The 27974-nt window shown below is 45.0% G+C and overlaps 2 protein-coding genes across 2 annotated transcripts; both read left to right on the plus strand.

The window, feature by feature from the left end:
* The first annotated feature begins 6954 nt into the window (after nt 1-6954).
* LOC310794752 (protein-serine O-palmitoleoyltransferase porcupine-like) lies at nt 6955-21117 on the plus strand. Its single transcript, XM_083656780.1, has 13 exons — nt 6955-7043; nt 7816-7961; nt 8548-8740; nt 10658-10701; nt 11449-11630; nt 12292-12422; nt 14704-14829; nt 15721-15821; nt 16381-16457; nt 17107-17170; nt 17271-17356; nt 18830-18940; nt 20001-21117. The coding sequence occupies exons 2-13, from the start codon at nt 7823-7825 to the stop codon at nt 20100-20102; spliced, it is 1356 nt and encodes a 451-aa protein (XP_083512906.1). The 5' UTR covers nt 6955-7043; nt 7816-7822; the 3' UTR covers nt 20103-21117.
* A 708-nt stretch (nt 21118-21825) lies between these two features.
* On the plus strand, nt 21826-27167 carry LOC310794758 (organic solute transporter subunit alpha; the record flags this gene model as incomplete). The annotated part of the gene is made up of 7 exons (XM_083656790.1): nt 21826-21889; nt 22376-22527; nt 22705-22778; nt 23668-23823; nt 24438-24549; nt 25069-25321; nt 26725-27167. The coding sequence occupies 7 exons, from the start codon at nt 21826-21828 to the stop codon at nt 27165-27167; spliced, it is 1254 nt and encodes a 417-aa protein (XP_083512916.1).
* Between the last annotated feature and the right edge of the window lie 807 nt (nt 27168-27974).

Genomic DNA, 27974 nt, shown 5'->3' on the forward strand with positions numbered 1-27974 from the left:
AGAATGAGCAAGATTATTATGTGTTATTTCCACTAGAGGAGAAACCTGATGTTCTCTGAAATTAGAAGGGGGGGGGGGGGGGGAGTGCGCCTATATCGCCATCGCAATCGGCCAAGAGTTGGAAAATATCAGCATAATTATATGGACAAAAAAAATCCAATATCGTGCATTCCTACTCTGAAGACAGAAATGTGGCCTGGCACTGTGGCCTCACAGCCAGAAGGTTGTGGGTTTGATTCCTGCTCCTTGCTCCTTTGTGTCTGTCTGGAGTTTGCATGTTCTTCCTGTGTTCTTTGCTCCATAGGTGGATTGGAGACTGTTATTTGTCCTCTAGGTATGAATGTGTGTGTGTGTGTGTGTGTGTGTGTGTGTGTCTATCCATGTTTGCCCTGTGACAGACTCACCTGTCTCCCTGCTTTCCACCCACTAACTTACTGTACATGCTGGGATCGGCTCCAGCACCCACAACGCCCTGAGTAGGAATAAGCAGCAGTGAATGAATGAATGGATGAATGAATGAATGAATGAATGAATGAATGAATGGAAACAGAAGTGAATCAGTGACCCAGGGATGCCGTTCCAGGCACTTTCAGTTTCACCAATTTTCAAAGTCGACATGAGGCTTTTCCAGGAAAATCCAATTCCTGAAATGAAATGCATTGATTTCAACCCTGCTGTCTCCACAAGACCAGAAGGCAAACCTCCACTCACCAACGCTGAACAACTTTCCAACTTTCAGTTACACCCAAAATAGACTTCATTCATATAATTTCAATTACACATTTCTTGATCATGCAAACTCTTGTGTTTTGAAATCAATCTGTCTCAGTTGCATAGTTATGACAAAAAAAAACAATAATCGTCGAATGGCAGAAAGATCTGGATCCCCACCACAATCTAATAATAATAATAATCAGTTGTCCCCTGCCCGAGGCCTTTCTATCTGGGCACCAAACGTCATGGAAATCTGTTGAGAAGTTTGTGATATCTTGCTGACAGGCAGACAGACGGACAAACTAACAGCCAGGGGAGCTAACTTGGCAGAGGCAGGAAGTGGAAAATGATTAGCGCTGCTGCCTGCAGGCCCTGGCCCTGACAGACACAAAGGATTGAGATGAGGAAATACATGTGTGAGGAAACAGAGGCAAATCGAGGCTCTGTGTTCAACTCATTCAGAGTCCAATAAAACCCTTCTGCCAGGCAGCCAGCGCTGCTCTGCTAGCACTAACGAAGGAGGGAGGGGGGGTAAATGTGCCCCCCCCAACTGACGGGCCTAATTAGCAGAGCTGCTGTGGTCGGTTTCACTGACATCTGCTGCCGGGCCGGGGCCGACGCAAAGAGAGAAAGGAGAGCGCGCCCTGAGGCATCCGAGCAGAAGGACCGGAGAGTCGTAAAAACAAGAGGAGAGACGACACACTGCCCTGCCCTGCTGGAGGCTCCAGGAGGAAGTGCGACTGCTGAGGATCCTATTAACAAATACTGCAGCTATAGGCTGTCTGACTCACTGGGCCTGATGAATGACCACAGCTCTGCTTTCTCAGGAGACAGTTTGTCCCTCACATTTAGGGAATATTAAAGGGATGATAGAAGCTTGTCTGCACGCACGACCAAACCACTATTTCCAATATATGACTGGCAATAAAATAGCACACACATCCTCTGAATGTAAACCAATATACCCCCCTCCCCCAAACGTGCAAAAAGACTGTTTTCAATAGGTTACCATGAACTCCCTGATGCCATGGTTCGGTTTAATTAATTCATGAGGAAACTGCATATATGATTAGACAAATCTCTACAGGAGCACTTTATGTGCAATTTACATTTTTTAAGCAAAATCAAATGCAAATAATAATAATAATAATGAAAAGAAATATTAAAAAACACTGTTATGTCATCAGTAAGATTTCAGAAAGACATAGGATAGTAGAATCTCGCATAATTGTTTAGAAATACTAAATACATAGCTCATAGTGAGTTCTAAGGAAATGGGCTATGGTCTAATTGGCTCATTAAGATAATGAGGCTCCATACTGTTGAATGTAAAAATCCAATAAGCCTCTCTTTGTTGGAGCTGTTTCATTGTGTTAGCGCCCTCTATAGGCGAGGAAAGATTTTCTAGGCCTACGGATGTTAGAGCGGCTACCTGCTGAGCCATGGCATCCATTCTTTATAATGCCACAATATTCCATGTTTCCACTGCAATTTGCCGCCTTGTGTTCTGTGGTAGGCTACACAGTTTCTGCTTATGTTTGGTTTGTCCCACATGCATCGTTCCACAAGGGCATTCCTTTAAATATGAGTTGGATTGTGAATGGAATGCTTTATAGTATATTCCTGTCCAGTCTTAGCCTGGGTAAACCCAGAGTCGTGTATATAGAAGAGTCGCGACATCTCCATTCACTCCAATGGACCAGTTTTCAACTCTCAAGAGTTCCAGGAAGTAAGGTCCTGGATTAAGCAGCGCTGTCGAGTTGCAGCAAAATCAACAGTTTGTGTTGTCCTTTGAAAGTGTTTTTTGTTTGTTTTGTTTTTAAATCAAATTGTACATTATCAGCTTTATTTTAGCATTCACCCAGGCTAGTCCTGTCTGTGTAGTTGAAAGCTTTAGTAGGCCTATTGTATGTATTTGGGGGAGACACACATACCAACCATACACTGTTATTTGAGACCAGACTGTCTTTCGCATCCCTACCCATTTGAAAACGTAATCTATGCGGGTTGGAGTGAATGATTTGAATTGGCGATTAAAATTAAAAATATAATCTTTTGAATCTTATGTGATTTGTCAATAAATTCAGACACGCATTGATTGCTATAATGTCGCTGATTTTGTCACTGTCATACTTGTCCTCTCCTTATGCCCCATCCCATATGTACTGGGAACTGGGGATTTCACGGTTCAGAGGTCAGGAACCCACCCTGTGATGTCAGCTGCCTTCGGATTTCCTTTGGATCTCGGGGGAGCCTCATCAGCAACTTCCAGTCATTTCCTGTTCCTGTGCCACGGAGGTTTCGCCACTGCCACGCACCCTTAGGAGACTGGTCAGCCAATGAAGTTTCATAGCACTAGGCATCTTGCGCGCCCTGCAGGTCGCATACGCAGCTCGCCCGCTACGCGGCCTCGCCCACAGCTCGGCTGCTGCGTGGCCTCGCCTGCGCTATTGGCATGCGCAGCACACAATTACTCAACTTTGCATCACTGATGACATCAGTAACTAACCCTCACTGGAGACATCACAATGATGTCACAATGTCTATGACATCATCAGTGATGTCACAATTGCTTGAGTGTAACAAAAAAATCACAATTGCTCGAGTGACATCACTGATGATGTCACAATGCCTATTACATCATAAGTGCCTATGACATCATCAGTCATGTCATATGGTTTTGGTCAATAATGATGTCACTGATGACATCATCAGTGGCACAACAATTTAAACAAACAGTGCACACTTGAAACAAACAGTGCCCACTTGCTCCCTTTTTATATAATTCCTAGGCTCGGCTAATTCCTCGCCCGGGAATGTTTGACTGAGCTCCAGCTAAATGATCAAATATGGCTGCCTGCTCACCACCCAGGGACTTACAGTTAGGTCCATATATATTTGGACATTGGACACAATCCTCATCAGTTTGGCTTTGTACACCACCACAATGGAGTTAAAATTCAACAATCAAGATGTGCTTTAACTGCAGAATTCCATCTTTAATTTGAGGGTATTTACATCTCAATCAGGTGAACAGTGTATAGGAATTACATGACATGTTAAGGGACCAAAATTACATTTTAAGGGACCAAAAATAATGGACAAATGAGTTCTGAAGCATTTGGTTGAATATGAGCAGATAATATTGCCAGAAACACGTCAGAATTCATCCTGCTGCTGTTGTCAGTAGTCACATCATCAATAAATGGAAAGAAATCAGTTCTATGAACAGCCATACATGCCCACACGTGAGCATCTATGGCTGTCAATGGAAATTGAACTGACAGTCATACATTTCAATTCAATTCTGTTTGGTGGGTCAGAAAAAAATAATGGTGATATTAGCTCCATGTTATTCTGCTGTAGGGATCACAAATCCGGCATATTATTTACTCTGTAATGACATTTTTACTTTATTTTTTATTATAGCAATTGTAAAACGGGAGTCCCGCACACCGTCCAAACTTGCAAATAACAATTTATTCTGTGACGTTTCGGTCACCGACCTTTTTCAAACAAAATTCTAGCAATGCAATGTCAAGATTTAAGGCTGAGAAACAAACATAATCATGCATAGACACAGACTTTGCTAAGACTGAACTTTCATTCATTACATGTTTGGTTGGAGAGAGAGAGGCTTGTTCCCCCTGCAGACCATGGAGGCGCTCTTCAGCAGGTTAGATGCAGCGGTGTTTCTTCAGATTAAATGATTGAGTGAACATTTTCTTACAGCGGTCACACCAGTAGCCCGTTCCAGTGTGAATGTGTTGATGTCTTTTCAGGTGACCTAACTGACTGAACCTGCTCCCACATTGGTCACAGTTGTAGGGCTTCTCTCCAGTGTGAAGGCGTTGATGTGATTTTAGGCTAGCTAACTGACTGAACCTGCTCCCACATTGGTCACAGTGGTAGGGCTTCTCTCCAGTGTGAATGTGTTGATGTCTTTTCAGGTGACCTAACTGACTGAAACTGCTCCCACATTGGTCACAGTGGTAGGGCTTCTCTCCAGTGTGAATGCGTTGATGTGTTTTTAGGGTAGCTAAGTGACTGAAGCTGTTTCCACATTGGTCACAGTTGTAGGGCTTCTCTCCAGTGTGAGTGCGTTGATGTGTTTTTAGGGTAGTTAAGTGACTGAACCTGCTCCCACATTGGTCACAGTTGTAGGGCTTCTCTCCAGTGTGAATGCGTTGATGTGTTTTTAGGGTAGCTAAGTGACTGAAGCTGTTTCCACATTGACCACAGTGGTAGGGCTTCTCTCCAGTGTGAATGCGTTGATGTGTTTTTAGGGTAGCTAAGTGACTGAAGCTGTTTCCACATTGGTCACAGTTGTAGGGCTTCTCTCCAATGTGAATGTGTTGATGTCTTGTTAGGGTACCTAACTGACTGGAAGATTGACCACTCTCTCCTGAGTGAACTATCTGATGTTGCTTTAATAGGTGCAGCTTTGTGAATGCTTTGTCACACTGCTGACAGCGGTGACGTTTCGGTCCGTTGGTTTCTCTCTGTTTCCGTAGAGAAAGATATAAAGAAAGAATCAGGACAGAGGCAAAGTGTGTGTGTGTGTGTGTGTGTGTGTATGCGCTCGCACACGCAACGTCAGTGATTGATATTTTTCTCACCTTTGCTGAAGAATTCATTTTGACAACGTTCCTCTCCTCCTGTCTCTCGTCCCACCAAGCAGCTCTGCAGGTACAGCAGGGTTACACTGATTAATTGGGACAGTCCACATCAATCAACATATCAGCAATACACCTCAGTGTAAATGTGCCAGAATTAGCGCAATTGCTAAATTACATCCTTAGTCCCAGCAGGGCAGGTAGCCTAAACTACACACAAAACATGAAACCGATCACAACACATCTCACAATTACAAAAGACAAATCACAAACAGTGGAATAGCACAAAGAGCCAGTGTTGCCAGGTGGGAAATGTTGAATTATCGTACCTGAGGGTCAAAATGATCGTTTTTGGAGAGAGATCGTACACGAGCAGCAGCCGCTTTCTTCTTCTTCCTCTATGGCTTTCTGGCCATGCTTCCACCACTTATATAGCTTCAGACAGGAAGGATTTATGACATCATTGATGACATCACAACCTCTTATGACATCACTGATGATGTCACAATTTATGACATCACTGATGACATCATCACTGGGACTTTGTGTGTGTGTGTGTGTGTGTGTGTGTGTGTGTGTGAATTTATGACGATGTCATCAGTGGGATAGACAGACAGACAGACAGACAGACAGATATATTATATATCTATATATATAGATATATATAGATAGATAGACTAGGCATCTTGCGCGCTAGATTCCTAGGCTCGCCCGCTGCGTGGCCTCGCCCGTCCGGCATTTCGCCGAGCTGGCCCTGCAGCTCGCATATGCAGCTATGCGGCCTTGCCTGCAGCTCGGCTGCTGCATGGCCTTGCCTGCCCTATCTCCCTCTCTCTCCCCCTCAGTCTCTCCCCTTACAACTGTGTGACCAAATCTCCCCCCCAAAAACCCAAGAACATGCACACACCCAATCAGAGCTGCCATACCCATGGCTCTGCACCAATTATAGAACTGTCATTGACTGGATGATAGCTGATAGGCTTAGGCTACTCGTGATGTTTAACCAATCAGATAGTGATGTAGGCGGGACAGTGTGTGTGTGTGTGTGTGTGTGTGTGTGTGTGAGAGCAACACGTTCTGAGAGAGAGAGAGAGAGAGAGAGTGAGTGAGTGTGAGAGATACTTCTTTACTCTCCTATATTTTTAACTGTATGTGCATTTTTGTTTTCATTTTACACTTGCTTTGGCAATGTATACGTGTGTTTCTCATGCCAATAAAGCCTATTTTAATTGAACTGACTTGAGAGAGAGAGAGAGAGAGAGAGAGAGAGAGAGATGTGAGGTGATTACTCATGTAATTATTCATCTTTTTTGTTTACTCAGACTTCTTTCCTATCTTTCACATGATCTGATGATTGATCCTGATACTGGACAGCCAGCTCATCCTTTATAGCTCTCTCTCTCACACACACACACACACGCACACACGCACACGCGCACACGCGCACACGCGCACACGCACACACGCGCACACGCACACACGCGCACACGCGCACACACGCACACACACACACACACACACACACACACACACACACACACACACACACACACACACACACACACACACACACACACACACACACACACACACACACACACACACACACACACACACACACACACAAAACTGTTCTCCGTTATACTGCCACCTAGTGGCAGGTTTTTATCATAGTACTGCTCCAGGGCAGGCTGAATCGGCTGAACACATCAGGTAAACGAGTCAACTTTATAAGAACCATTTTGACAACTAACGTCTCAGCTGCACACCATTTTGTGTACTAGACTCTGTACTAGTTGGTGCAGCTGGGATGTTAGTTGCACATAACGTTACGGAATTGTTGTGATTTATTCTGCATCACCAGCTGACCTTAGCGTTCTTGTGTTAGCAAGCTAGCTAGCTAACTCGCTTTAGCGTTATTACTCAAGGGGTTAACGTTACCATTGGGGGCACTAACTAAATTGTAAGCGACGCAGTTACAGCGAGTCCATCCACGTGGCTACGTTAGCAAATCAGCTATTTTCGAACGCAGCTAGTTAGCTAGCTGGCCATGTTATTTGCCAGCCAGTGTGCCATCCCCTTGCAGATAACTTCACGCCAAACTCCATTAAAAAAATTGCCAAGATAAATGTTGCCCTGCTTAAAGGCAAACATGCATAACTCCTTAAAATGACTAAAGGTCGTTTGTGAATCTGTAGGAACCACTCTTCAACTCGGCAAACGTCCAGTTCACCAAGCAACATAATTTCTGTCTGACATAAACTGTTTTATCTGGTTTGCCTGTTGCCGCCACAGCATCTTTCCACCAAAACACATTGAGCCATAACATGAACAAATTTGACAAGCGTAAATGTAAGTGCTGCTTGGCGTATCATGGCGAATGGCTGAAGTTCTCTCATACAAGAGAATGGCATACATCGGGGCCACTAAAGCTGCTGCCTGAAGAAGAGAGTACACGTTAATGTGATGTGTTTTTGTTCTTCAGAGTCAGTATGGAGTCTGGTCCCAGCAGGCTGGAGCTGTGGCTGCAGCTAGCCGAGAGCTGCGGCCTCAGCACGCTGGAGCAGGGCCTACAGCAGGTGTGGAGACTGCTCCTGCTCTGCCTGCTCTGTAGATTCTGCTTCAGGCTCGGTGAGGAAGCGCCAGCATCCAGCAGGGTTGATGCTAGAAGGGATCGGCCGGAAGGACCGAACCCCACCTCTGACCATAACCCCAACCAATCATCACTCCCCAAGCCTAAACCCAAACAATCATCACTCCTCATCCCTCTGACCGATCCATTCTAACATCGACCACCCAGCAAGACTTTTCTTACAACCTCAAACAAATAGACACTATACACATAGAGTAGACTAGTACCTATACAATATACGTACATACAAACTGCAGCCTTGATACAATTGATCATCTCATCTGCCTTGGATGCTTGTATTGTTGGAAAATGTGTATCTCACATTAGCATTGGATAGTGGGTGTCTTGTCTTGAGATACTGTTCCTTGATTTTAACACTGTTATAATGCTTGTGATGAAACCAGTAGGCATACATAAAAAGTCCAACAAATATGAGTACCATCACATATTTTGAACAGCTCCTGCCTTCATATAAAATGGCGTTTCTCTCACAAAAGTCAAATAACGGAAGCGAGACGGCTCTCCATTCTGATTGGATGCATAGTATTTTGTATTAATTCTTCTCTCGTCCCTCGTCTTCATCAGGAGGCCTGTCCACTGTGAAGCACATGGTGTCAGTGTTGGCCGGGACGTACAGCCTCTTCCTGTTCTTTGAGCTGCACATGCTGTGGGTGCTGCTGCTCAGCGCGCTCTGTTACCTGGCTCTGCTGCTCAGCCGCCACTCCAGCAGCAAGGGCCTCTTCCTCTCCGGAGTCATCCTCACCTACCTCCTCATGGGGTGAGGAAACGGATCAGGTTCTCTCCTCGCCAATGCCAGTGCTGACATGTTGGAAACCGCTGTTGGGCACATTGTGTAGGGAAATAATGTGTCAGAGCAGCTTGAGGGAGACACACAACGCCTTTGTGTTCTTGTCTTTCACTTCTTATGGCAGACCATTGTGTAGTCATGATGGCGTCTGTCTGAGTGTCTGTCTGTCTGTCTCCTATCAAGGTCAAAGTCAACTTTATTATCCCAGATGGGCAATCTGTTGCACAGCCAGCAGTAGTCGGCAATCAACGCACAAACAAGTTACAAAAAACAACAACAAACAAACAAGCAAACTGGAATTACATGTTATCTATTTACATGTTATTATTATTAAAAGGCCAATAACAACAGGGACAAATACAATTTTAAATCTGCTTGTCCTGCATCTTAGCATAATTAGTATCTGCAACAACTTTGAACACTGAACGGGGAAGGGGGGTGGTGACTAGGGTCGTCAGGGTCCTCTGCCTTTGCAGTTGGGAGAGGTCCTTTTTAGGTTCATTACCTGCAAGTTTACTGCACGTCGTTTTTACAATACCGCCCAACCTATTGCTGTTTTTCAGTGTAAGGTTGCTTTGACATATAAGCTGGTGGACTCGGTGCGATTCGGGGGGGGGTGAAGTTGCAACATTGTTTCATTTTTCATTTGGTCTGGTTCGCTTTCACACATGCAATTTGTCAAGCGCACCAAACTTTCTGAACAATGTCATGTGGTCGGAACGGTCACTCGTGGACAGAATAGACAGAATAGAGAGGGGAAATCTCTCCTCTTCTGCCGCCTTGCCTGCTGAGGGCTGACTGAACAACAGTGAATCCATGAAACACAACCCATAGAGAAACACCACCTTTATGCAATCTTGGGATTTCCGGTTTTACTTTGGTGTTACTATCAATTAAATATTTTACAAGAATGCGCCCAATATGAGCAGCAGATGAGACAGCGAGCTGTTGGGTCCAACATCATTCTGCCGATGAGAGGAGACGAGCGAGGCCGCGCGGTGCGCACCGCAGTGTTTGTTTTGCTTCCTTCTACCGCCTTCTACTCATGATGCACTGCCTTTCCTATATTTGCTCTCGTGCTTGGTTCGGTTTGCTTTCACACCACAAACGAACCACGCCAGAGTTAACTAGCAAACGAACCGAGACCCACGTTGTCAAGCGGACCAGAGTTCGCTTGTTTGTTCCGCAACAGAGTTCGTTTGCGCTTTCACACCGCCCCAAACGAAGCGCACGATCCGAGGAAACGAACTCTGGCGCGGTTAAAGCGGACCGCTTATATGTGAAAGCGACCTAAGTGACCCAAACCAGACAATACAAGAGCAATTTAAAACGGACTCAAACGAGAGTAAAACATCCTAAAAGTAGCGTCGACATTCAAACTTCTGAGCTTCCGACAAAAGTACATAGGCTGATGGGCTTTTGCACAAACGGTAGTATAGAGACAGTCGGCATGTCCGGGAACGCCCATACAGGCTCTAGGAATGCGCACAATAGATGCTGGGTTAGCTGGCTCAGCCTGGCTGGGGGCGTGGTCAGGGTGGGGTAAAAACCCCCTTTCTATCCATTCAGCAAAGTTAGAATTTAGCTGATAGCCCAGCCCAGGCAGACACGATCGGGGATTTAACCACCGCAGTAAATGCACATCTGAGCAGACGTCTTGTGTTCTGCTCTAGAATCCCCAAACCTGTAGTTTAGAGCCGCAGCACCGTCTTTTGGTGAGTCAGCCCATGAGATATATCAGCGGTTTTACCCCACTCGCGCACCAGCCGTTTAACATTTTGTGGGCGTTCCCACACATGCCGACTGTCTCTATTCTGTTCGACACTTCTGGGAATCTGGTATAGAATTCCAATCTTCTAATAGTAATGTCCTTCCTCTTCTTTTCAGAGAGCTGCATTTAATCGACCAGGTGACCTGGCATAAAATGAGAGGTAAATATTCCTTTATTTGGACGGAGAATATTTCAAAGTTGTGTTCATTTTAGCGTGGAAGTTACTCTCTACATTTGAACTTGTTTTAGACAGTATAATGCTACAAGTTCTGACACCTCCCACAATCTCAAGTAATCATAATCATGTCTGTGGCAGTGTTCCACAGGTATTTGGTGTGTGTGTGTGTGTGTGGGGGGGGGGGATGAAGTGTTGACTTTCTAGCAAGCAAAGAGTCTGTATTTTTCGGTCAGTGTGTTCCACAAACCACAAAAGCTTCCCAAACAAGGTATTCTGCTGCTGTTCACAATCTGTGGCTTACAAGGTCACATGTACAGTATATGGAGAGAATCATACATTATATTCAAAATTATGCAAATTCTAAATGAGAGCATTTCATTTTCCATACGGTTTTTATTGACATTCGTTCAACCACTGAAAAAGAAATAATGCGGAAAGGTCGTATTGCAATTGCAATATTCAGAGAGAGAAACACACAGTCACACACACACACACACACACACACAAATCTGAAAACGAAACATTTGAAAAATAATAACAATAATAATCCAGTCAATCTAAAGTTTTTGTCAATATTGTGCAGCCTTGCTCTGGGACATACATGTGTCTTACAATGCACAAAGATGCTTTTTCATGGAGATGACTCCATTTCTATATCCAGGATCATGGTTGGGGTGTTTTCCATCCGTGGGTCCAGCCTTAACTGACTTTTGTGTCCAACCCCATAAGGCTCCCAGATGGTGGTGGCCATGAAGGCCATCTCTCTAGCCTTCGACCTTGACAGAGGAGCGGTGGCCGGCCTGCCGTCCCCAGCGGAGTTCATGGGCTACGTTCTCTTCGTGGGCACCGTCGTCTTCGGCCCCTGGATCAGCTTCTCCAGCTACAAGGACGCCGTCGACGGCAAGAAGCTAGTGAGTTTTTGCCAATCTGTTTCTATTTGATTCCTCCTTTTAACCACCATTTCTTTGTGGTGTGGTGTGTAGGGGTGTCACGATACACTAATTTCACGATACGATACGATACACGATATTGGGTTCACGATAACGATACGATATTTTAACAATATTTTTTTTAACAAAAGTAAATCATTTTTATGTATTTATTTATCATTTATTTAACCATGTGAGTCCCGTTGAAATCGAAACCTCTTTTCAAGGGAGCCCTGGGAAAATACTGGAAAAATAGTCTTTCATTTGAAATACACAAAATACAAAACAAATGCTGTTTTTGGAAATTGTTATTATAATAACTAGAAAACAACATGGAAGATAATGCTTCTCTTGCAATAGAATGTGTCACACTGTCACAAACTAAATGTTTGTTGCATGGTGAAAGAAAAATAAAGTATACAATCTATTTCTTAAATAACTCATGCTCAATGGTCCCTAACCCCCTCACTCATGCGTGTTGATTCTGCTAAATTTGTTCTATTATTCAGGAACAATTTTATTTTTTTATTTTTTTTACGATATCATTTTTTTCTGACGATACGCATATCGTGACGTTTCGATATCGCGATATATCGTGCGACGAAATATCGTGACACCCCTAGTGGTGTGTCTTGTTGCTCAGAGCTGGGCGTGGCTGCTGAGGTCGTCCGTCAGTCTGCTGAAGAGTCAAGTCTGCCTGCTGGTCTCCACCTGCATCGCCCCTTACCTCTTCCCCTTCTTCATCCCAATCCACGGAAACAGAGTCACACACAAGTGAGTCAAACTTGGCTTCTGTTTTTTTTTGACCACGTGCGCAGCGACGCGTGGTCAAGAGAAGGCTTTTTGGGGTGAGTCATTCATTCAGTCAGGAATGGATAACGTCATCGGTGATGTCATCAGTAATGTTATCAGTAGGGATGCTATATCGGCAATCATATCGGTATCGGCCGATGTTGGTCATTTTTTAACATATCGGTCATATCGGTATCGGTCAGATGTTGCAATGTTAATATTGGTTATCATTATCAGCCAAATTCTTCACATTGATATGAAATAATGCAGTAAATCTATGATTTATGGGCTTTTCCAAAGGCTTTGCAAATAAAGAAATGCATAACTTTTTCAAATTCAGTGTTAACATGTGTTTTTCAGTATGTCCAAAATGTGATGATCGTAAAAATGTGGTTTTATACAGATCATATCGACATCGGTAAATATCGGTTGTCGGCCATAACGGCAATGTTAATATCGGTTATCGGCATCTGCCAAAATTTTCATATCGGTGCATCCCTAGTTATCAGTGATGATGTCATCAGTGATGGTGTCGGGCCAAATATTCTGGTGGTTTCGTCCTCGTCAGCTGTTTTGACTCTTGAATGTAAGAGGGCCAAGTCTTCATGAAGAAGGTCCTCATGTTTTCTCTCCGAAACGGATTCTGTTGAGAAGTTCTGCGCATGTTCCGTCGTTGCCTTGGCGATGGTTCTGTTCCAGTGTTACACAGCTGAACATCTGCCAGAGATTGAAGATAGGGAAAACATCTTTAAACCCGCCAAACTTGGGCTGTTGAAAGATGTACCGTAGTTTCCTCGAGTGGGCTTGAGTTGCATGAGGTTGCCTGGTTGCTACATGACGCACGTGGTCCTGGGCCGGAGTTGCCCTTGTTTTTTCTCTTCCTGCAATTTGGTTAGTTTTGAAAATATGTGTTTCTTGTATTAAACCACTTTAAGAATGTTCTGTCTCTCTCTCTCTCTCTCTCTCTCTTTCCCTGCTTCTAAGACACATGTGAGAAAGGTAAGCTTTGTTTTCAGGATGGGAATGTAGATTTATTCTCAGAGTTTTGTCATTCTGTACGTTCACTAAATTCACGCCTTTTTAAGCGTCACCTGAAATTAGGGCTGGGCAATATATCAATATTATATCGATATGAGACTATATCGTCTTAGATTTTGGATATCATGATATCGTGATATGGCATAAATGTCTTTTCCTGATTTTAAAGGATGCATTACAGTTAAGTGATGGCATTTTCTGAACTTAGCAGTTCTATAGCTGTTCGATTATTTACCATTACCCACTTAGTCATTATATTCACATTACTGATGATTATTTCTCAAAAATCTCAGTGTGTAAATAATATTTAGTGAAAGCACCAATAGCCATCCTACAATATCGTCACCATATAGATCTCAAGGTATTTAGCCCAAAATATTGTGATATTTGATTTTGTCCATATCGCCCAGCCCTACCTGAAGTGGAGATGACTCTGGCATCTCCTTGAGGAATTACCTTTCTCCCTCCATTACTCGTTGTTCACTATGATAGAGCCATAGCCATATAGCTAGATTCTACAGTAGCTTTATGGCTCCGTGGACGCTTCAGTTTGGAAACCTTGTAGTGTAGACCCAGCAGTCAGTCCCAATAAAAATCATAGGCATAAAAAAATAAATAGGGGGGGGGGTACGGTGGTGCAGTGGTAAGCGCTGTCGCCTCACAGCTCGAAGGTCCTGGGTTCGATTCCCACCTGGGACGATGTGAACGCTAAAGGAATGCGTGCCTGTCCGCATGTCCTCGAGTGCCCACCGCCCGCCTCGTCAAAAGGGCCTTTCTGTGTGGAGTTTGCATGTTCTCCCCGTGCCTCCCGGGGGTTTCCTTCATATAGGAACCCCCTTCACCAAAACATGCAATATCCTGGTTGCTAATGTGGTTCCTCCTCTGGTCGTTAAGGGCGCCTGTTCAGAGGGAGGGGAACTGGTTGGAATAGCGTGAACCTCCCACCTGCTATGTCCTACCGGTGAAGCTTCCTCTGTCAGGTGAAAAGAAGCGGCTGGCTAACTGCCCATGTCTCGGAGGAAGCATGGAGCCAGTTTCGGCTCTCCCCAGGTCGGCAGAGGGTGGAGCAGCAACCAGGATAAATAAATTACGTTAGCACTAATGGGGGATAAAAAATGGGATAAAAAATCGGGGGGGGGGATAAAAAAATAAATAAATAGGGTGTTCTATTTGGAGGCAGCAGTATGTGATTTAACATGGATGTGGTTTGTTTGTTGCTGTGCAGGTGGCTCCATGCCTATGAGAACGCAGTGTCCTTCCACTTCAGTAACTACTTTGTGGGCCACCTCAGTGAAGGCACCACCATGCTAGCCGGAGCAGGCTTCAGCGAAGAGAAAGACAACATCAAATGGTCAGTTCACAACACTGGTGATCTGCTCAGCAGGGGTGATCTTGTAGTGGTGCAGGAATGATGGCATAGAACCTGGGGCCCTGTTGCACAAAGCACCTTCATTCTGGTGACTGATAGAAACAGGCAATCCTTAGTGTATAAGTGGCCGTTCACACCATACGCCGAAGCCACGCTGAAGCCACGCAGTTTCATTTCGGCGTCCTTGTTAACAGGTGAGACCGTTCACAGTCACACCAGCCGCACGCCACGCCACGCTGAAGCCGCGCTGAAGCGATCGTTCAGGATTCAGTCCTATTTTCCACGCGGGACACGTTGAAGCTTGAAGCTGCCAGGCATGAATTCAATGGGAGTTGTGGGCGGGTTCGAGGCGCGGAGAGGAAAAGAGAAGGCTTCTTGTGTGAACGGTTTAAGCGTCAGTTCAGCTTGAGCCTACCTCAAAGCTTCAGTTCTGCCTATGCTCTGCCTATTGTGTGAACGTGCACCAGATGGGATGGCTGCTCTCGTTTTTCTGGACGGGACAGACTAGGCTAAGATCAGGGGAGCAGCAGTATCAGAGGATTTCCCTTGTAATCAAAATCAGACTCAAAAAGCCACATGTAGGGTCTCAGAAATCCTTTTATCATGGGAAAAAAATAGGGATACATTATTTTCAGATTTGGGAAATATGGCTTCCTGTAGGGAAGGAAAAAGTCCAGAGTGCTCAGAAGTCCAAAATTGGTGTGGTGAAGGTACTCTTTGTTGAGGATCACAAAGGTTAAAAAAGAAAGGTCCTAGCCACTCTTCTGGCAGAAGAGTGCCTAGGACATTTTCTTTCTTTTTGATGGCTTACTGTAATATCTTGATTATTTTTGCTCAGTGATCCCAAATGAACGGTGTTTTTTGGCTTTGCAGGGACATGAGCGTGGTGAAGCCCCTCAACGTGGAAATGCCTCGCTCCATGGTCGTGGTGGTGACGTCCTGGAACATCCCCATGTCCCGCTGGCTCAATACCTGTAAGCACCTCGCTTCTATGCTCTTCTTCACGTTGCAGAAGGACTCAACCCATTGATACCCGATGCAGCATTTGCGTGTATATCCCTCATTTGTGTGTGTATCCCTTTAAGACCGTGAACCGAACCGTCTTAAAGGGATACACACACAAATGCTGCATCAGGTATCAATGGGCTAAACGGGTCAACGGTGATGATGTCAGTGGCTGTGAACTCGCATTATTATCGAATTACTCACGACACTCGAGTTTCGGCTGCATCATGGAAACCATATCTGTTGGTAAAATCTGTGTCGGCAAAGCATTTTTCTACAGCGTTGGGGACAATATCACCTCATTTGTCCAGTATTTACAGTATCTGGTTCGCTGTATTGGTGTAATGGTAGAATCGTGTTTGTGGTCATTTCAAAGACATCAGCATATAAAATGTAGTGCTGCTGGACAAAGAGAGGTGTAACTGTTGCTGCTCATCACATCATTATTTTGTCAAAAAACGTAGCATATTTTTCTATAATGTCATTGTGTTGTCTCTTTACTGTCGTCCTCTCCTGCATGTTCCTCAGATGTCTTCAAAAATGCCATGAGACTCGGGACATTTCCAGCCATCCTGGTCACGTACACAGCCAGCGCCTTACTGCACGTTAGTAAGATGTGAAAATATAAATATATATACTTTAATTTCATCCAAATGCTGTGCTCAGTTCATCCATTTTCAAGTATCAGACTAGAGATGAAACGATATGAAAATTTCATATCACGATTACAGTGACCAAAATGTATCACAGTTATCAGTATTATCACGGTATTGTTAAAAGATGTGCTGAAAATGTACAAAAAGTACTAATACTTTTGGTTGCTGATGGACAGTATTTACCATGTTTTTCAAAGTGCTGTAATCACGGTGCCACGGTTTTAATGATAATGAACATTTTAAACGGTAAGGTTATTATGAGGAATTTGATCACGCTCATCATTAAAACCGGTTATCGTTTCATCCCTATATCAGACCTCAGTATAGATGGATGGCTGGAGGTTTAAATTGCCCAGGTGTTCCATTTTGCATTACATTGTGCTTCCATAAGAGCTGTGAATGTCTAGGTTTGGTTGAAAATATAACATTTAAAGATGGACGCTGACAGATAATGGCTATGGAAATTACAATATATTGTATGTCATGGAAAATGTAAGGCATTAGAAACAATGTGTAGGAAGCCTGCAGCGTCTCGGATGAGTTGGTGAACGATTTGCCGTCACTGCTTTGCCTAAATCTGCCATTCGGTTTCCTTCAGGGTCTGAGTTTTCACCTCGGTGCTGTTCTGCTCTCCCTGGGCTTCATCACCTATGTTGAACATGGTAAGAGTAAGCACTTGCTAATGCTAACATCATCCCTGCTTTCTACGTGTATCGGGCGGGTGTGTTCCTCACCTGGTCATCTCGTCTTTTCCCGTTCCAGTTCTGAGAAAGAAGCTCGCAGCCATCTTCAGCGCTTGTATCCTGTCCAGGCCCTGCAGCTCCGACTGCAGCCATCAGCACAGGAAGGTACAGCTGCAGCTCTGTTGGATCAGTTACAACTGGGGGTGTTGTCAGCCGCAAAGTAGCATGTATACAATAAGACCATAACAAACAGTGGAAAGCAGTACAGTACCAAGTAATAAAAAAAACAAAGAGATGTACAGATCAGCCAAGACCTGTATCAAAACAAATCTCTCACGCCGGGGACACACCGGTACGCGGAACTTGCGTGCATGCGCCGCGCAGCGCACCTCCGCGCAGAAGTCGCTTAAAGTGTCCACACAGAGAGCGCAGCTCACTTTGCGCGCTCTGCTCGTCCACTATATATTTTGCCTCAGATCTACTGTCTTCGTTATCATGGGTAGTAAATAACGACATAAATATATAAAGTAATATGTTTGGGATAACTGTTAATGGCTACCTTCGGCGGGATAAAATGCAATTGCATCATATTTAAGTCTGTTCTCCTCCCGTTTTCCCAGTGCGTGCTGTTGTAGAGAGAAGGCGAGTCCTAGCTCTCTACTTGTTGCTCCGCAGGCAACGAGCCCCTAGAAGCCGCTCCCCCTCTCCAACTGCTCTCTCTCTCTTTTCACACTTCCAAAGGGGCAATCAACAACGTAAATAAACATTATTTCACTTTGAAATTGGTTTTATTTGACGAATGTCCGGTTTCGGAGTTCCTGTCTGCCCTGATCTGATCTGTTCTGCTTGACAGAGTCGCTCACGGGCGCAGGCGGCCGCGCAGGAAAATAGAAATCCAGGCTATCTTGCGCACCCTGAGCATCCGCTGAGCTGAGCGCTGCGCGCAATTCGGTGTGGACTGACAGATCTGTTAACATGGTGTCCTAATGAAAACTGGCTGCGCACAAGGTCGCGAATGGTCGTGCCACGCAGCTTACATGCAGGAGTCGCGTGCGGTGTGTTTTCACCGTTAGGGTTATTTGTGGACCGACCAACAGAGTAACTTAGGGTGCTTTCTCACTGGCGCCACGGTACCGTTTCCCGAGCACCCAAATTGACCCCAGTTTCGGAACATTTGGCGAGTGTGAACGTTGAGTTCCGTTCCGTTCTGCGCCCGGGTGCGCAACGGAGAACCGTGACAGGATCCACTTGAAAAGGTGGTCTGGGGAGCGATTTGGCGCATCCGGGCAAGGAACGCTTGCGAGTGTGAAAGCCAACCGTTCCGAACCACATCAACAAACGGGCGACGATAACCTCCAGGCATAGTGGATGATGCAAGTGCACTCTGTTCCGTTTCTGAGCGCCGAAAGAAATGCTGTAATGTGAAAGCTGACCAGCGGGGGAGAGGGGCGTGGGGGGCAATCGTTCTCGAGTGCGGAACAGAACGGAACGAAAGCAATCGTTCCCAGTGAGAAAGCGGCCTTATAGAGCTGCTGGTCGCAGCTCAAAATGCAGTGTTGAGGAGGGAGCAGAGTCAGCCATGAAGTGGTTCTCTTACCCCCGTCTCTCTCTCTCTCTCTCTCTCCCCCGGGCCTTTAGGAGTACTGGGTGATGCTGCTGAACCTGCTGTTCAGTCTCCTGGCCATCTTCCACCTCACCTACCTGGGCTCCATGTTTGACCCCGACGTTGACGACCAGGCAGAAGAGGAGGTGAGCCCAGCCACATGAAAAGATGAAAGAGTCTTGTATGAGAAGGACTCGTTTTGTTGTTCTTGCTGCCAGCTAAGACAATATGCCTCGATGATTAATTATATTTGCTGTTGTAAACTTTGTTGAAGACGAGATGAACCCAACGGAGCCCAAGTGGTGCGTGGGTCGGATTCACGTTTCAGACTGAAAAACAAAACTTGTCTGAGATGACAGGTTGAAAGGCGGGCGAAAAACAAAAATAAATTAGATTTTTGTGAATAAGGTTAGAATAAGGTTTTGGTTATTGTCGAAAGAAAAAATGAAAACTTCTTTAACAGGAGAAAACTTTGAACAGCAGATGGTGCTGAAGCGCGGCTGTTCCTTGGATTTGGGTTCTGGGTTTTTGAGTTGAACAGAATGTGATGTGGGTCTGCTGCTGCTCTCCTCTCAGTCACATCAATGATTTGAGTGACAGGCTTCTCAGTCAGTCCCTCCCCGTCAGCTCCTCCTGTGTGTGAACAGGAGAAGTGTTCTAAGAATGTGACCGCTATTGATTTATATATCATTTTTGATTCATTCACTTCCATTACCAATTTATTGAGTAAACACTGCACACTGAATTAATTTTCATCGTTTTGACATAATTCACGTTGTAACCAAACGGATAGATAGCAACTTTGTTACCACATTTTGTGGAACCTTCCTCTAGCCTGCATCAATTGAGAATGTCTCACAATGCTGGACAGTTACTTTTTCATCATGAAAGAACACAAGAATATAGAGAAGAAATCAGTTGTATTGGGCATATAGTAGTAGGTCTACATATTGGCAGAATATCCTGCAGACCGTATTAACTATAAGAAAGATGAAGTTGTAATGGAAGGGAATTTATCAATTAATTTATTCCCCCCCCTCTAAAGCACTGTCAAACCCAGAAACGCAAAGACAAACCCCAGGAACGCAATCCTAAATTTTATTGCGTTATGAAAGTGGTGCACTGCATGCAATTCTTACCATACTGTGAAGAAAGTTGTTTTGTGAATAGAATATTTGCAAGTTTGTTGTTTCTTGTTGCGTGCAGGGTTACGTAGCGAGCCACACCATCCAGAAGTGGTCCGAGCTGAACTGGGCCAGCCACTGGGTCGTCTTCGCCTGCTGGGTCTTCTACCGCTTAATTCAGTGACGTCGCAGAGTGGAAAGACGCCAAGACCACTCCAGTGGAAAGAGTAGTTGGTTGTACAGAGGTGATGACGAGACTTGCTGCTTTCCCTCGACCGCTTGCCGTTTCAGAAGATCAGGAGGTTGTTTCAGAAGATCAGGAGGTTGTTTCAGAAGATCAGGAGGTTGTTCACTGAAGAGAAAAGGGGGGACATTTGGAATGCGGCCTGGAGGAGGAGAGATGCTTTGGAGGCTTTCCAGACCTGCTTGGAACTTGTTACCACCTCTTGCTTTGAAATGGACCTAAAGAACTGAAGAAAAGACCAACCATCACCAAGTTCTGACTGGACAGATGACTGGAGGGAGACGAGGCCCTTACAACTATTACCTCTTCATAAACGTAACCGAGGCATTTCCTTATTTGAACTTTGTGACTTGCTCGTCTGAGGACGGGCTGTGATAGACTATATTGATCTCCTCTACATTGGTACGATGTATTATAGAGATAGTCCGCATGTCTGGGAACGCCCATACAGGCTCTCGGAACGCCCACAATAGACGCTGGGTTAGAATTTAGCCGATAGCCCAGCCCAGGCAGACACGATCGGGGATTTAACCACCGCAGTAAACGCACATCTGCAGACGTCTTGTGTTCTGCTCTAGAACCCCCAAACCTGTAGTTTAGAGCCGCAGCACCGTCTTTTGGTGAGTCAGCCCCTGAGATATATCGGCGGTTTTACCCCACTCACGCGCCAGCCGTTTAACATTTTGTGGGCGTTCCCAGACATGCGGACTGTCTCTATTGTGTCACTGATGCTGTAAGTTACCAGCGGCAGCTACAACCAGCCAGCTGGTACTCGGCTTATTGTTCGTCCAAAAATCATTTAAACACTTTCACACATTTCATGACTTGTAAATGTAAAGGGTCCATTACTGTAAATATTCACGTGCTCTGATGTTACAGAAGAGTCTTTTTTGGGGGTAACTGCTATTCTGTGTATCTTTTTCCTATTAAACATTTTTATATATTATATATAAAAAAACCAGTCTTGAAACTGCAGTGGTTGCAAGAGTTTTTCTTACAAAATGCAGTGCAGGCGCAGAAAGTGAGTCTTGAGTTGAAAGCAAGGAATCTCAGTAGCTGGCTAAGTAAGCCTTGTGTCTCTGGTATGGATTAATAACACTCTGCAGCCCCACATATAGATTATGGTCACCTCGTGATACTGGGCAGTAAAAATATTTCTTATTCCCTCCTTCAAAACGGTCTGCAACAACCTCGAGAGACTGCAGAGACTGAATTGCACTTTATTCCGGGGCAGTGAAACCGATTTTCCCAGATGAAGAGTATCTTCATTTGCTGGAGCTGCTGTTTCTGTGTTTTTAAAGATCTACTTTTCCTTCCCGTCGCTCTCGGAGGAACGCCTTGCCTTTCGTAGAATGGATGGACTTGGATCCCCACCTTTCCCACTCACCTGTATCTAGTCAATCATTGACGGCTTCGGTCAGAAAGATATTGGAACACGGAACTGACAAGGCAAAGACGCTTCTGAAAACCATTTCAAACCACGGCCGCTCATTCTCGATCCCAATATGAATAAACAGGTTAGTTGGCCGTGCGATTTAATCATCCGACTTCAATTAAGGCGTTGAATGATTGCAGTTGCGGATGCTGAATGTATTGATGTCTGTTTTCTCGCTGGTTGCTGGCAGGTCGACTGAGTGAAGAAGAGTAGCATAATTATTAGAGGATGGGAAGAGCCAACTGCAGCTGGATTGGGCCCGAGATCCCACTGTCATCAGAAATCTTCAGTGGTAAGTTGCTCTCCATAAATTACTACATTATTGCTGGGTAAGGGGTAATGATATGATCTTATATAATGTCCCTTACTAGTGAGACAATTTGTATTTCCAGATTTTTATTTTTATTTTTAGACAGGAGTGCTACCTTCATTAAGGGGAAGTAGAAAGCAGTCAGAGGAGGGTGTGATCTTATTTTGAAAAATATTTCCCGTCTGAAATACATACATACGTGTGTGTGTCTGTGTGTGTGTGTGTGTGTGTGTGTGTGTGTGTGTGTGTGTGTGTGTCTGTGTGTGTGTGTGTGTGTGTGTGTTTGTGTCTGTCTGTCTGTCTGTCTGTGTGTGTGTCTGTCTGTGTGTGTTTGTGTCTGTCTGTGTGTGTGTGTGTGTGTGTGTGTGTGTGTGTGTGTGTGTGTGTGTGTGTGTGTGTGTGTGTTTGTGTCTGTCTGTCTGTCTGTGTGTGTGTGTGTGTGTGTGTGTGTGTGTGTGTGTGTGTCAGCTATAAAGGATGAGCTGTGGCTGTTCCTCATCCCTGCCGGCTTGGCTGCGATATTGTTGGCGTTGTTTCTGGAGGAGGTGGGCTTCTTGCTGCGCCGTGTTCCCTCCTCCAGACGAAAGCAACTCTGCTTGTGGATATTGGGAATGTATCCGGTAACGTCGCCTCTTTATTCCCTTTCCGTCTGTCAAAAGTAAATGCTAGTAAATGCTAGCCCGCTTAATTTGAATCTGAACTAACTAGAACTATTTATTTTTTTACATTTTGTGTAGTGGCATTGTATCTTATACATAACATTTCTCTCTCCTTTTTTTTTTTTTTTATTATGTCAGGTGTTTGCCTTGACCTCCCTAATAGCCCTGTATATTCCACGCTCTTCCTCGCTGTGCAATTTCTTGGCTTCACTGTGAGTTAACTTTGGTTATTTACATTTTTTCCCCAAGCCCAAATTATGGTGTTTGTAACAGCAGGGTTAGCTAAATTGAAGGCTTTAAACAGTATTCGCATGTCTTAAAGCAATATTCCACTTAATTTTAACATGGGGGTTATTCTGCGTTTGACTGCCATGAAAACCAGAATATAATCTGATCACCAAGATCGGATTCAGATGTTTGTAGCGTTTACTTCGCATTCATCTGAATGAGGGCACGAAAATAGCCTGAAAACTATAATTTAACACGTTTATGAACAGCTCCAACCAGGGTGGGAATTTCGTTGTTTTAGGGGCAAGGCCATTTGGCCTTCGGCGTTGCATATATTTTTTAGGGCACAAAGGCCATTTCTCTATTGACATCGTGAAGAGGGATTTTTCTTAAATGTGTGTTAAAATGAGCCAGTTACACATCCTTTGCATAGAGCAGATACATTAAACTGAGACCACTGATGCTTTTAAAGTAACTGACAGTAGCAGGCTGCTAGCAGGGCACTGCTAAGGTGGCCTTAGGGATCTCAGGGCATCACGGCCAGAGAGGGAGGGGCAACGGAGGCCATGACCTCCATGTAATTCCCACCCTGGCTCCAACAACAAATCCCAATTTTAAGACAATGGACTTTTTTTCACAGCAGCCCCATTTTGTGTCTAAAAGGCAGGGTGAACACAGGTGCAACCAAAACATTAACGAGGGTTTCCGACTTCCAGTCCAATTGGGTTTTCCAGTGCCGGGGGTCCTCATTAATGTTTTGGTTGCACCTGTGTTCACCTTGCTTTTTAGACACAAAGTGGCTGCTGTGAAAAGGGCCCGTTAACACACAAACACACTACTGCTGCTGCTGTCTGAACGGGTGGCTCTGTGCAGATACCACTCCATCACCCTGCTGAAGTTTATGGGCCTGATCACAGACTTCTTCGGTGGGAAGACCCGCATGCTGGACGTCCTGTCTGGACAGCAGTTAGCCCCAGATCCGTTCCCGTGCTGCTGCTGCTGCTGCCTCCCCATGGTAGCCATCAACGGGTACACATTGGACCACCAGTTGCATGCAGTACATACACTTTCAATTGTTGTTATCGCATCAAAAACGTTTGTAAAGTAGCTTTAGTTGCATCGTTGTATGAAAGGTGCCCTGTAAATACATTTGACTTGACGTCCAGCTAATGTGATACGTAAAATGTCGTGGACGTTTTCTGTAATAATGATCAGAGAGCGGGAGATTTGAGAAGTGTCCATCTGTTTTATTGTTGGCAATCCAAGGTACAATGATGTTCACTCATCAAGTGTCTAAATAAACAAATCAACTGTCAACTGTCAAAAGGGAGTGCTAAGATAAGCACGTTGCTGTTTCACAAAGGCCGTTTTTCTAGTTATGAAGACAAAGAGTCCATTCAACTGACTAGTTGACTTAGTAATGATATCATACTTGATACATGATGAATAGGATGGTTCCAAGCTCCGGAGATAAGGAAATTGAAAGAGAGAAGTGCTGAGTGGCACTTTGTAAATTTCCACACAGAGATGAACTTGCATAATAAAACAAGAGAGTACAGTACATAATATTAAAGACATAGAATAGCATAGTATAATGTCTTCCACACAAAAGCTTTGTGTCTGTCCTCTCCTCTGGCACACAGGAGCAGCCTGGGCTGGATGATGGCTGCTGTGCTCCAGCTCTCCGTAGTCCGGAGCATCTTGTTCTTCGTCACTCTGGTCCTCTGGACAGATGAACAGTACGACTACGGCGATGTGAGTGACACGTTCATACCTCGAGCTCTGCTTATTTTGTCATCGGTGATCTCTTTTAGAATCAAAAGCACATAGCCGCCTTACAAACTTTTGTCTCATCCGTGTCTTTTTATTCATGGCGTCTTCTTTGTTAGACGGGACAGCGGTTCCTTTCCATCTACGTTTGACACTGTAAAGAAAAACAAGTCATTGTAAAACTTTTTTTTTTTTAATAATTACATACACATGCATTGCAAAATGATTGGTGGAAATGTAAACTAGACATGGACAGAAGTAAATGGGCTGTAACTGTAAATTGATCTGGTATTCACCTTCTTAAATCCAGGTCTTCCTCGGAAAAGCGATTTCAATCTCAAGGGACTTCCTGGTTAAATACAAATCTAGTTGAACAGCATTACTTTCAGAATGAATGTAATCACACAAAAAATGCGATAACGTCATAATCCAGACGGAGGAAAGAGAATTGCCGCTTGGGGGGATTGAACTGACGCCACTAACGCCCGTCTTATTTTCCTCCAGGTAGATTCGGTCAACCCCAATTTGTACGTCAACGGTATCATAGGCGTGTCCACCCTGCTGTCGTTCTACGGCCACCTGCTGTTCTACAAAGCCACACAGGGGGCGCTGCCCGGCTACGGCCTCAGGGCCAAGTTCATCTGCATCATCGTGGTGCTGTTTCTGTGCGGGCTGCAGAGCGGCGTGCTGGAAACCATGGGGGCGCTGGAGGTCATACCCTGCACCCCGCCCTTCTCCGTCCTCACCCGGTCCCAGTGTAAGTAACGGTGATGGGTAAATCTGGACTCTGGGCATCTACGGGCATGCTTACCATCCAGTTTGTAGTCCAACCATGCTCTTACACTGTATGGCCCAATCCAAATGTCTGGACTCCAGCGCACTTGCAGACTGGCAGATTTTGCGGTTGCGTCCCTGGGAAGTCTTTGAGTGCTGAGGGCTCCAAATCCACTGTCCACTCAGTCCACAAGGAGCCTCGAGTGGACTTTCTGCAGACTTCCAGGGAGTCTGTTCGGGGTGCAGACTTCGCCGCACTTCGCCGATTTAATTACCCACAATTCATTGCGATACGGACGTGACATTGTCGTTTGTCCACTTTGCCAAACAAACAAAGGAAAATAACTTATTATGAAAGTGTAAAAGTATTTATTCAAATGTTACTTGAATCACGTAGGTCAGAAATAATATTCAACCACATCACAACACAGAAATACTGTATGTAGACGTACCGGGCATAGAGGTAAGCAATATGCATCTTATTATTGTCTAGCCGCGGCTTATTTATAGCCTTGCATTCTTTCGGCATCGGTCGCAGACTTGACGTGATGACATTGAACACATCACGGTACGTACGACTGAAATCCACAAGGGCTCAGTCCACAAGTCACATTTGGATTGGGCCCAAGTGTCATGTTGTGGAGATTAGTTTGAAGAGGGGCTGATGAAGAAACACTTTAAAGGTCCCAATTCGTGCAGCTGTAACCTCTTAAAAACGTGTGTCTCTGGTCCATAAAACATGATTCTGGATTAATTTGTCGAAAATATAGCAACCCCGTTTGTTGTGACGGAGTTCTCACTTCCTCATCTCGTCGCTTCCCAAGAATGGCCTGTTTCTATAATATATTCAGAACTAACAGTTCCCATTGGCCGCTGAGGGAGAGCCCGCCCCAGGCTCCCAGCGGCCAATCAGATTAGCGTCTGTGGACCAGCACGCCAGGTTGCGAGTTATCGTTAACTTAACGGTTACTACGCTAAAGAGGACATCTCAAAATGCCTAGACTTACCGAATGCACCCCTGCAGTTGCTGGATCACGTACAGTTGGCGTCGCTCCAGCTAGAAGTGTTAATTTTGTGGCTATAGACAAAATGGTGCAGGTAGCTTGTGTGAGAGAGACCCGCGCAGTATGCGTGAGGAAGCTTGTGACGTCCCGATCCCCTGTCTGGGCAAACGAAGCGTTTGGGGGTGTGGCTTGGAGGAGACTGCTTGAGAGAGCTGTATAGGGACAAATCCAATTGTGGCAGTTCTGAGCTTGTGACCACTCATTACAGGGAGGGCTGACAGCAGTATATATGCATTTACAAGTAAAAACAGCTTTTGCACGGAATGGGACCTTTAAAAGGGACTGCAGTGGTAAGCACTTTTTGTCCTGTGTCCTCCCTCAGTGGTCTACCACTACTGCGTGATCGTGGAGATGTTCTGCATCGGCCTGTACGCCCGCCACACCTTCCGCAAAGTGGAGCCGAGCGTGCAGGAGGACGAGGAGCTGAGGCCGCGCGGCGTGCGGCGGCTGGACAAGGCGGTTCAGACCGAACAGGTTCGTCGCGTCAAGCCCGGCCCGCCTCCAGACGAGCCGTGGCCCAGTCGCTGCTTCTACAGCGCCTCCAATCCCAGCTACAACAGCGACAGCGAGGACAGCCTGTGCAAAATAGAGCACGCGCCTCTGGACGGCTTCCCCTTCCCGCAGGTCAGAGGTCAGGGCCCGGGCAGGACGGGGGCCACCACGGTGGCACCACCCGCAGAGGAACCGTGTGTAGTCGATCTGACCAGGATAACTGTCACTGCTGATATTAACTGTGTCGAGTCCAAGGATGTCACAGTGGTTTGACCGTCCGGAGGGCGTTCGGCAAAAGTCAACAGAAGGCCAAGCTCTGTGTTAGAATGGATGTACAGCAAAGATTTCTCAGTCACCTGTTACAACTGTAAACATAATATCTTCCCGTTAATCGAACAAGAAATATCGCACGCTCATTTCTAGCGTCTCTCGCACGCTTCGTGTGCTCACCTGCAATTGAGCACCGCGGAATCGCCGAGTAGTAAGATGACCACTTGCAGTTAATAATGTAATCTAAGCCTGTTGACATACATTTCCCATCAGTGTAATAATGTATCTACCATTGTTACCATAATCATTATTAGATTATCGGGTTTATTGGGTACATTAACAAGGTTTAAGTTTTTGAAAAATGGAACAAACTGCATACATTACATACTAATCCTTTATTCTGGACTATTATTATATGATCAGTTCAGTTAGGTATGTTTTTGAACAGTGAAATGTTCAACTCTCCTGTCAATATAATAAATGTTTAGGAAGAATAAGAAATCGCACACTCTGGCTCCGATGCAATGAATTTAATAAAAGGAAAACGTTTCGGCCTGGTGGCCTTTGTCAAGTCATCAATATAATAAATGTTAGCAGCCAAAAAAAAAAAAAAAAAAAACATTACTAACAATGGCAGAATGACTATTTTGGTAATGCGTTTCATACACTTTATGTAATAAAACATCTAGGCTAAAAGATTTTTTATCCAATTTTGTTATCCCCCATTAGTGCTAACTTAATTTATTTATCCTGGTTGCTACTCCACCCTCTGCCGATCTGGGGAGAGCCCGAAACTGGCTCCATGCTTCC

This window comes from Poromitra crassiceps, assembly GCF_964638095.1.
Source record: "Poromitra crassiceps genome assembly, chromosome: 20".
NCBI classification, from domain to species: domain Eukaryota; kingdom Metazoa; phylum Chordata; class Actinopteri; order Beryciformes; family Melamphaidae; genus Poromitra; species Poromitra crassiceps.

What these genes read in the sequence shown, in the direction of transcription:
- LOC310794752 (XM_083656780.1), top strand. Translation starts at nt 7,823, where the DNA reads ATGGAGTCTGGTCCCAGCAGGCTGGAGCTGTGGCTGCAGCTAGCCGAG. An exon ending in CTCACCTACCTCCTCATGGG is followed by an intron (nt 8,741 to 10,657) that starts GTGAGGAAACGG and finishes TCTTCTTTTCAG; the next exon opens with AGAGCTGCATTTAATCGACC. An exon ending in CCGTCGACGGCAAGAAGCTA is followed by an intron (nt 11,631 to 12,291) that starts GTGAGTTTTTGC and finishes CTTGTTGCTCAG; the next exon opens with AGCTGGGCGTGGCTGCTGAG.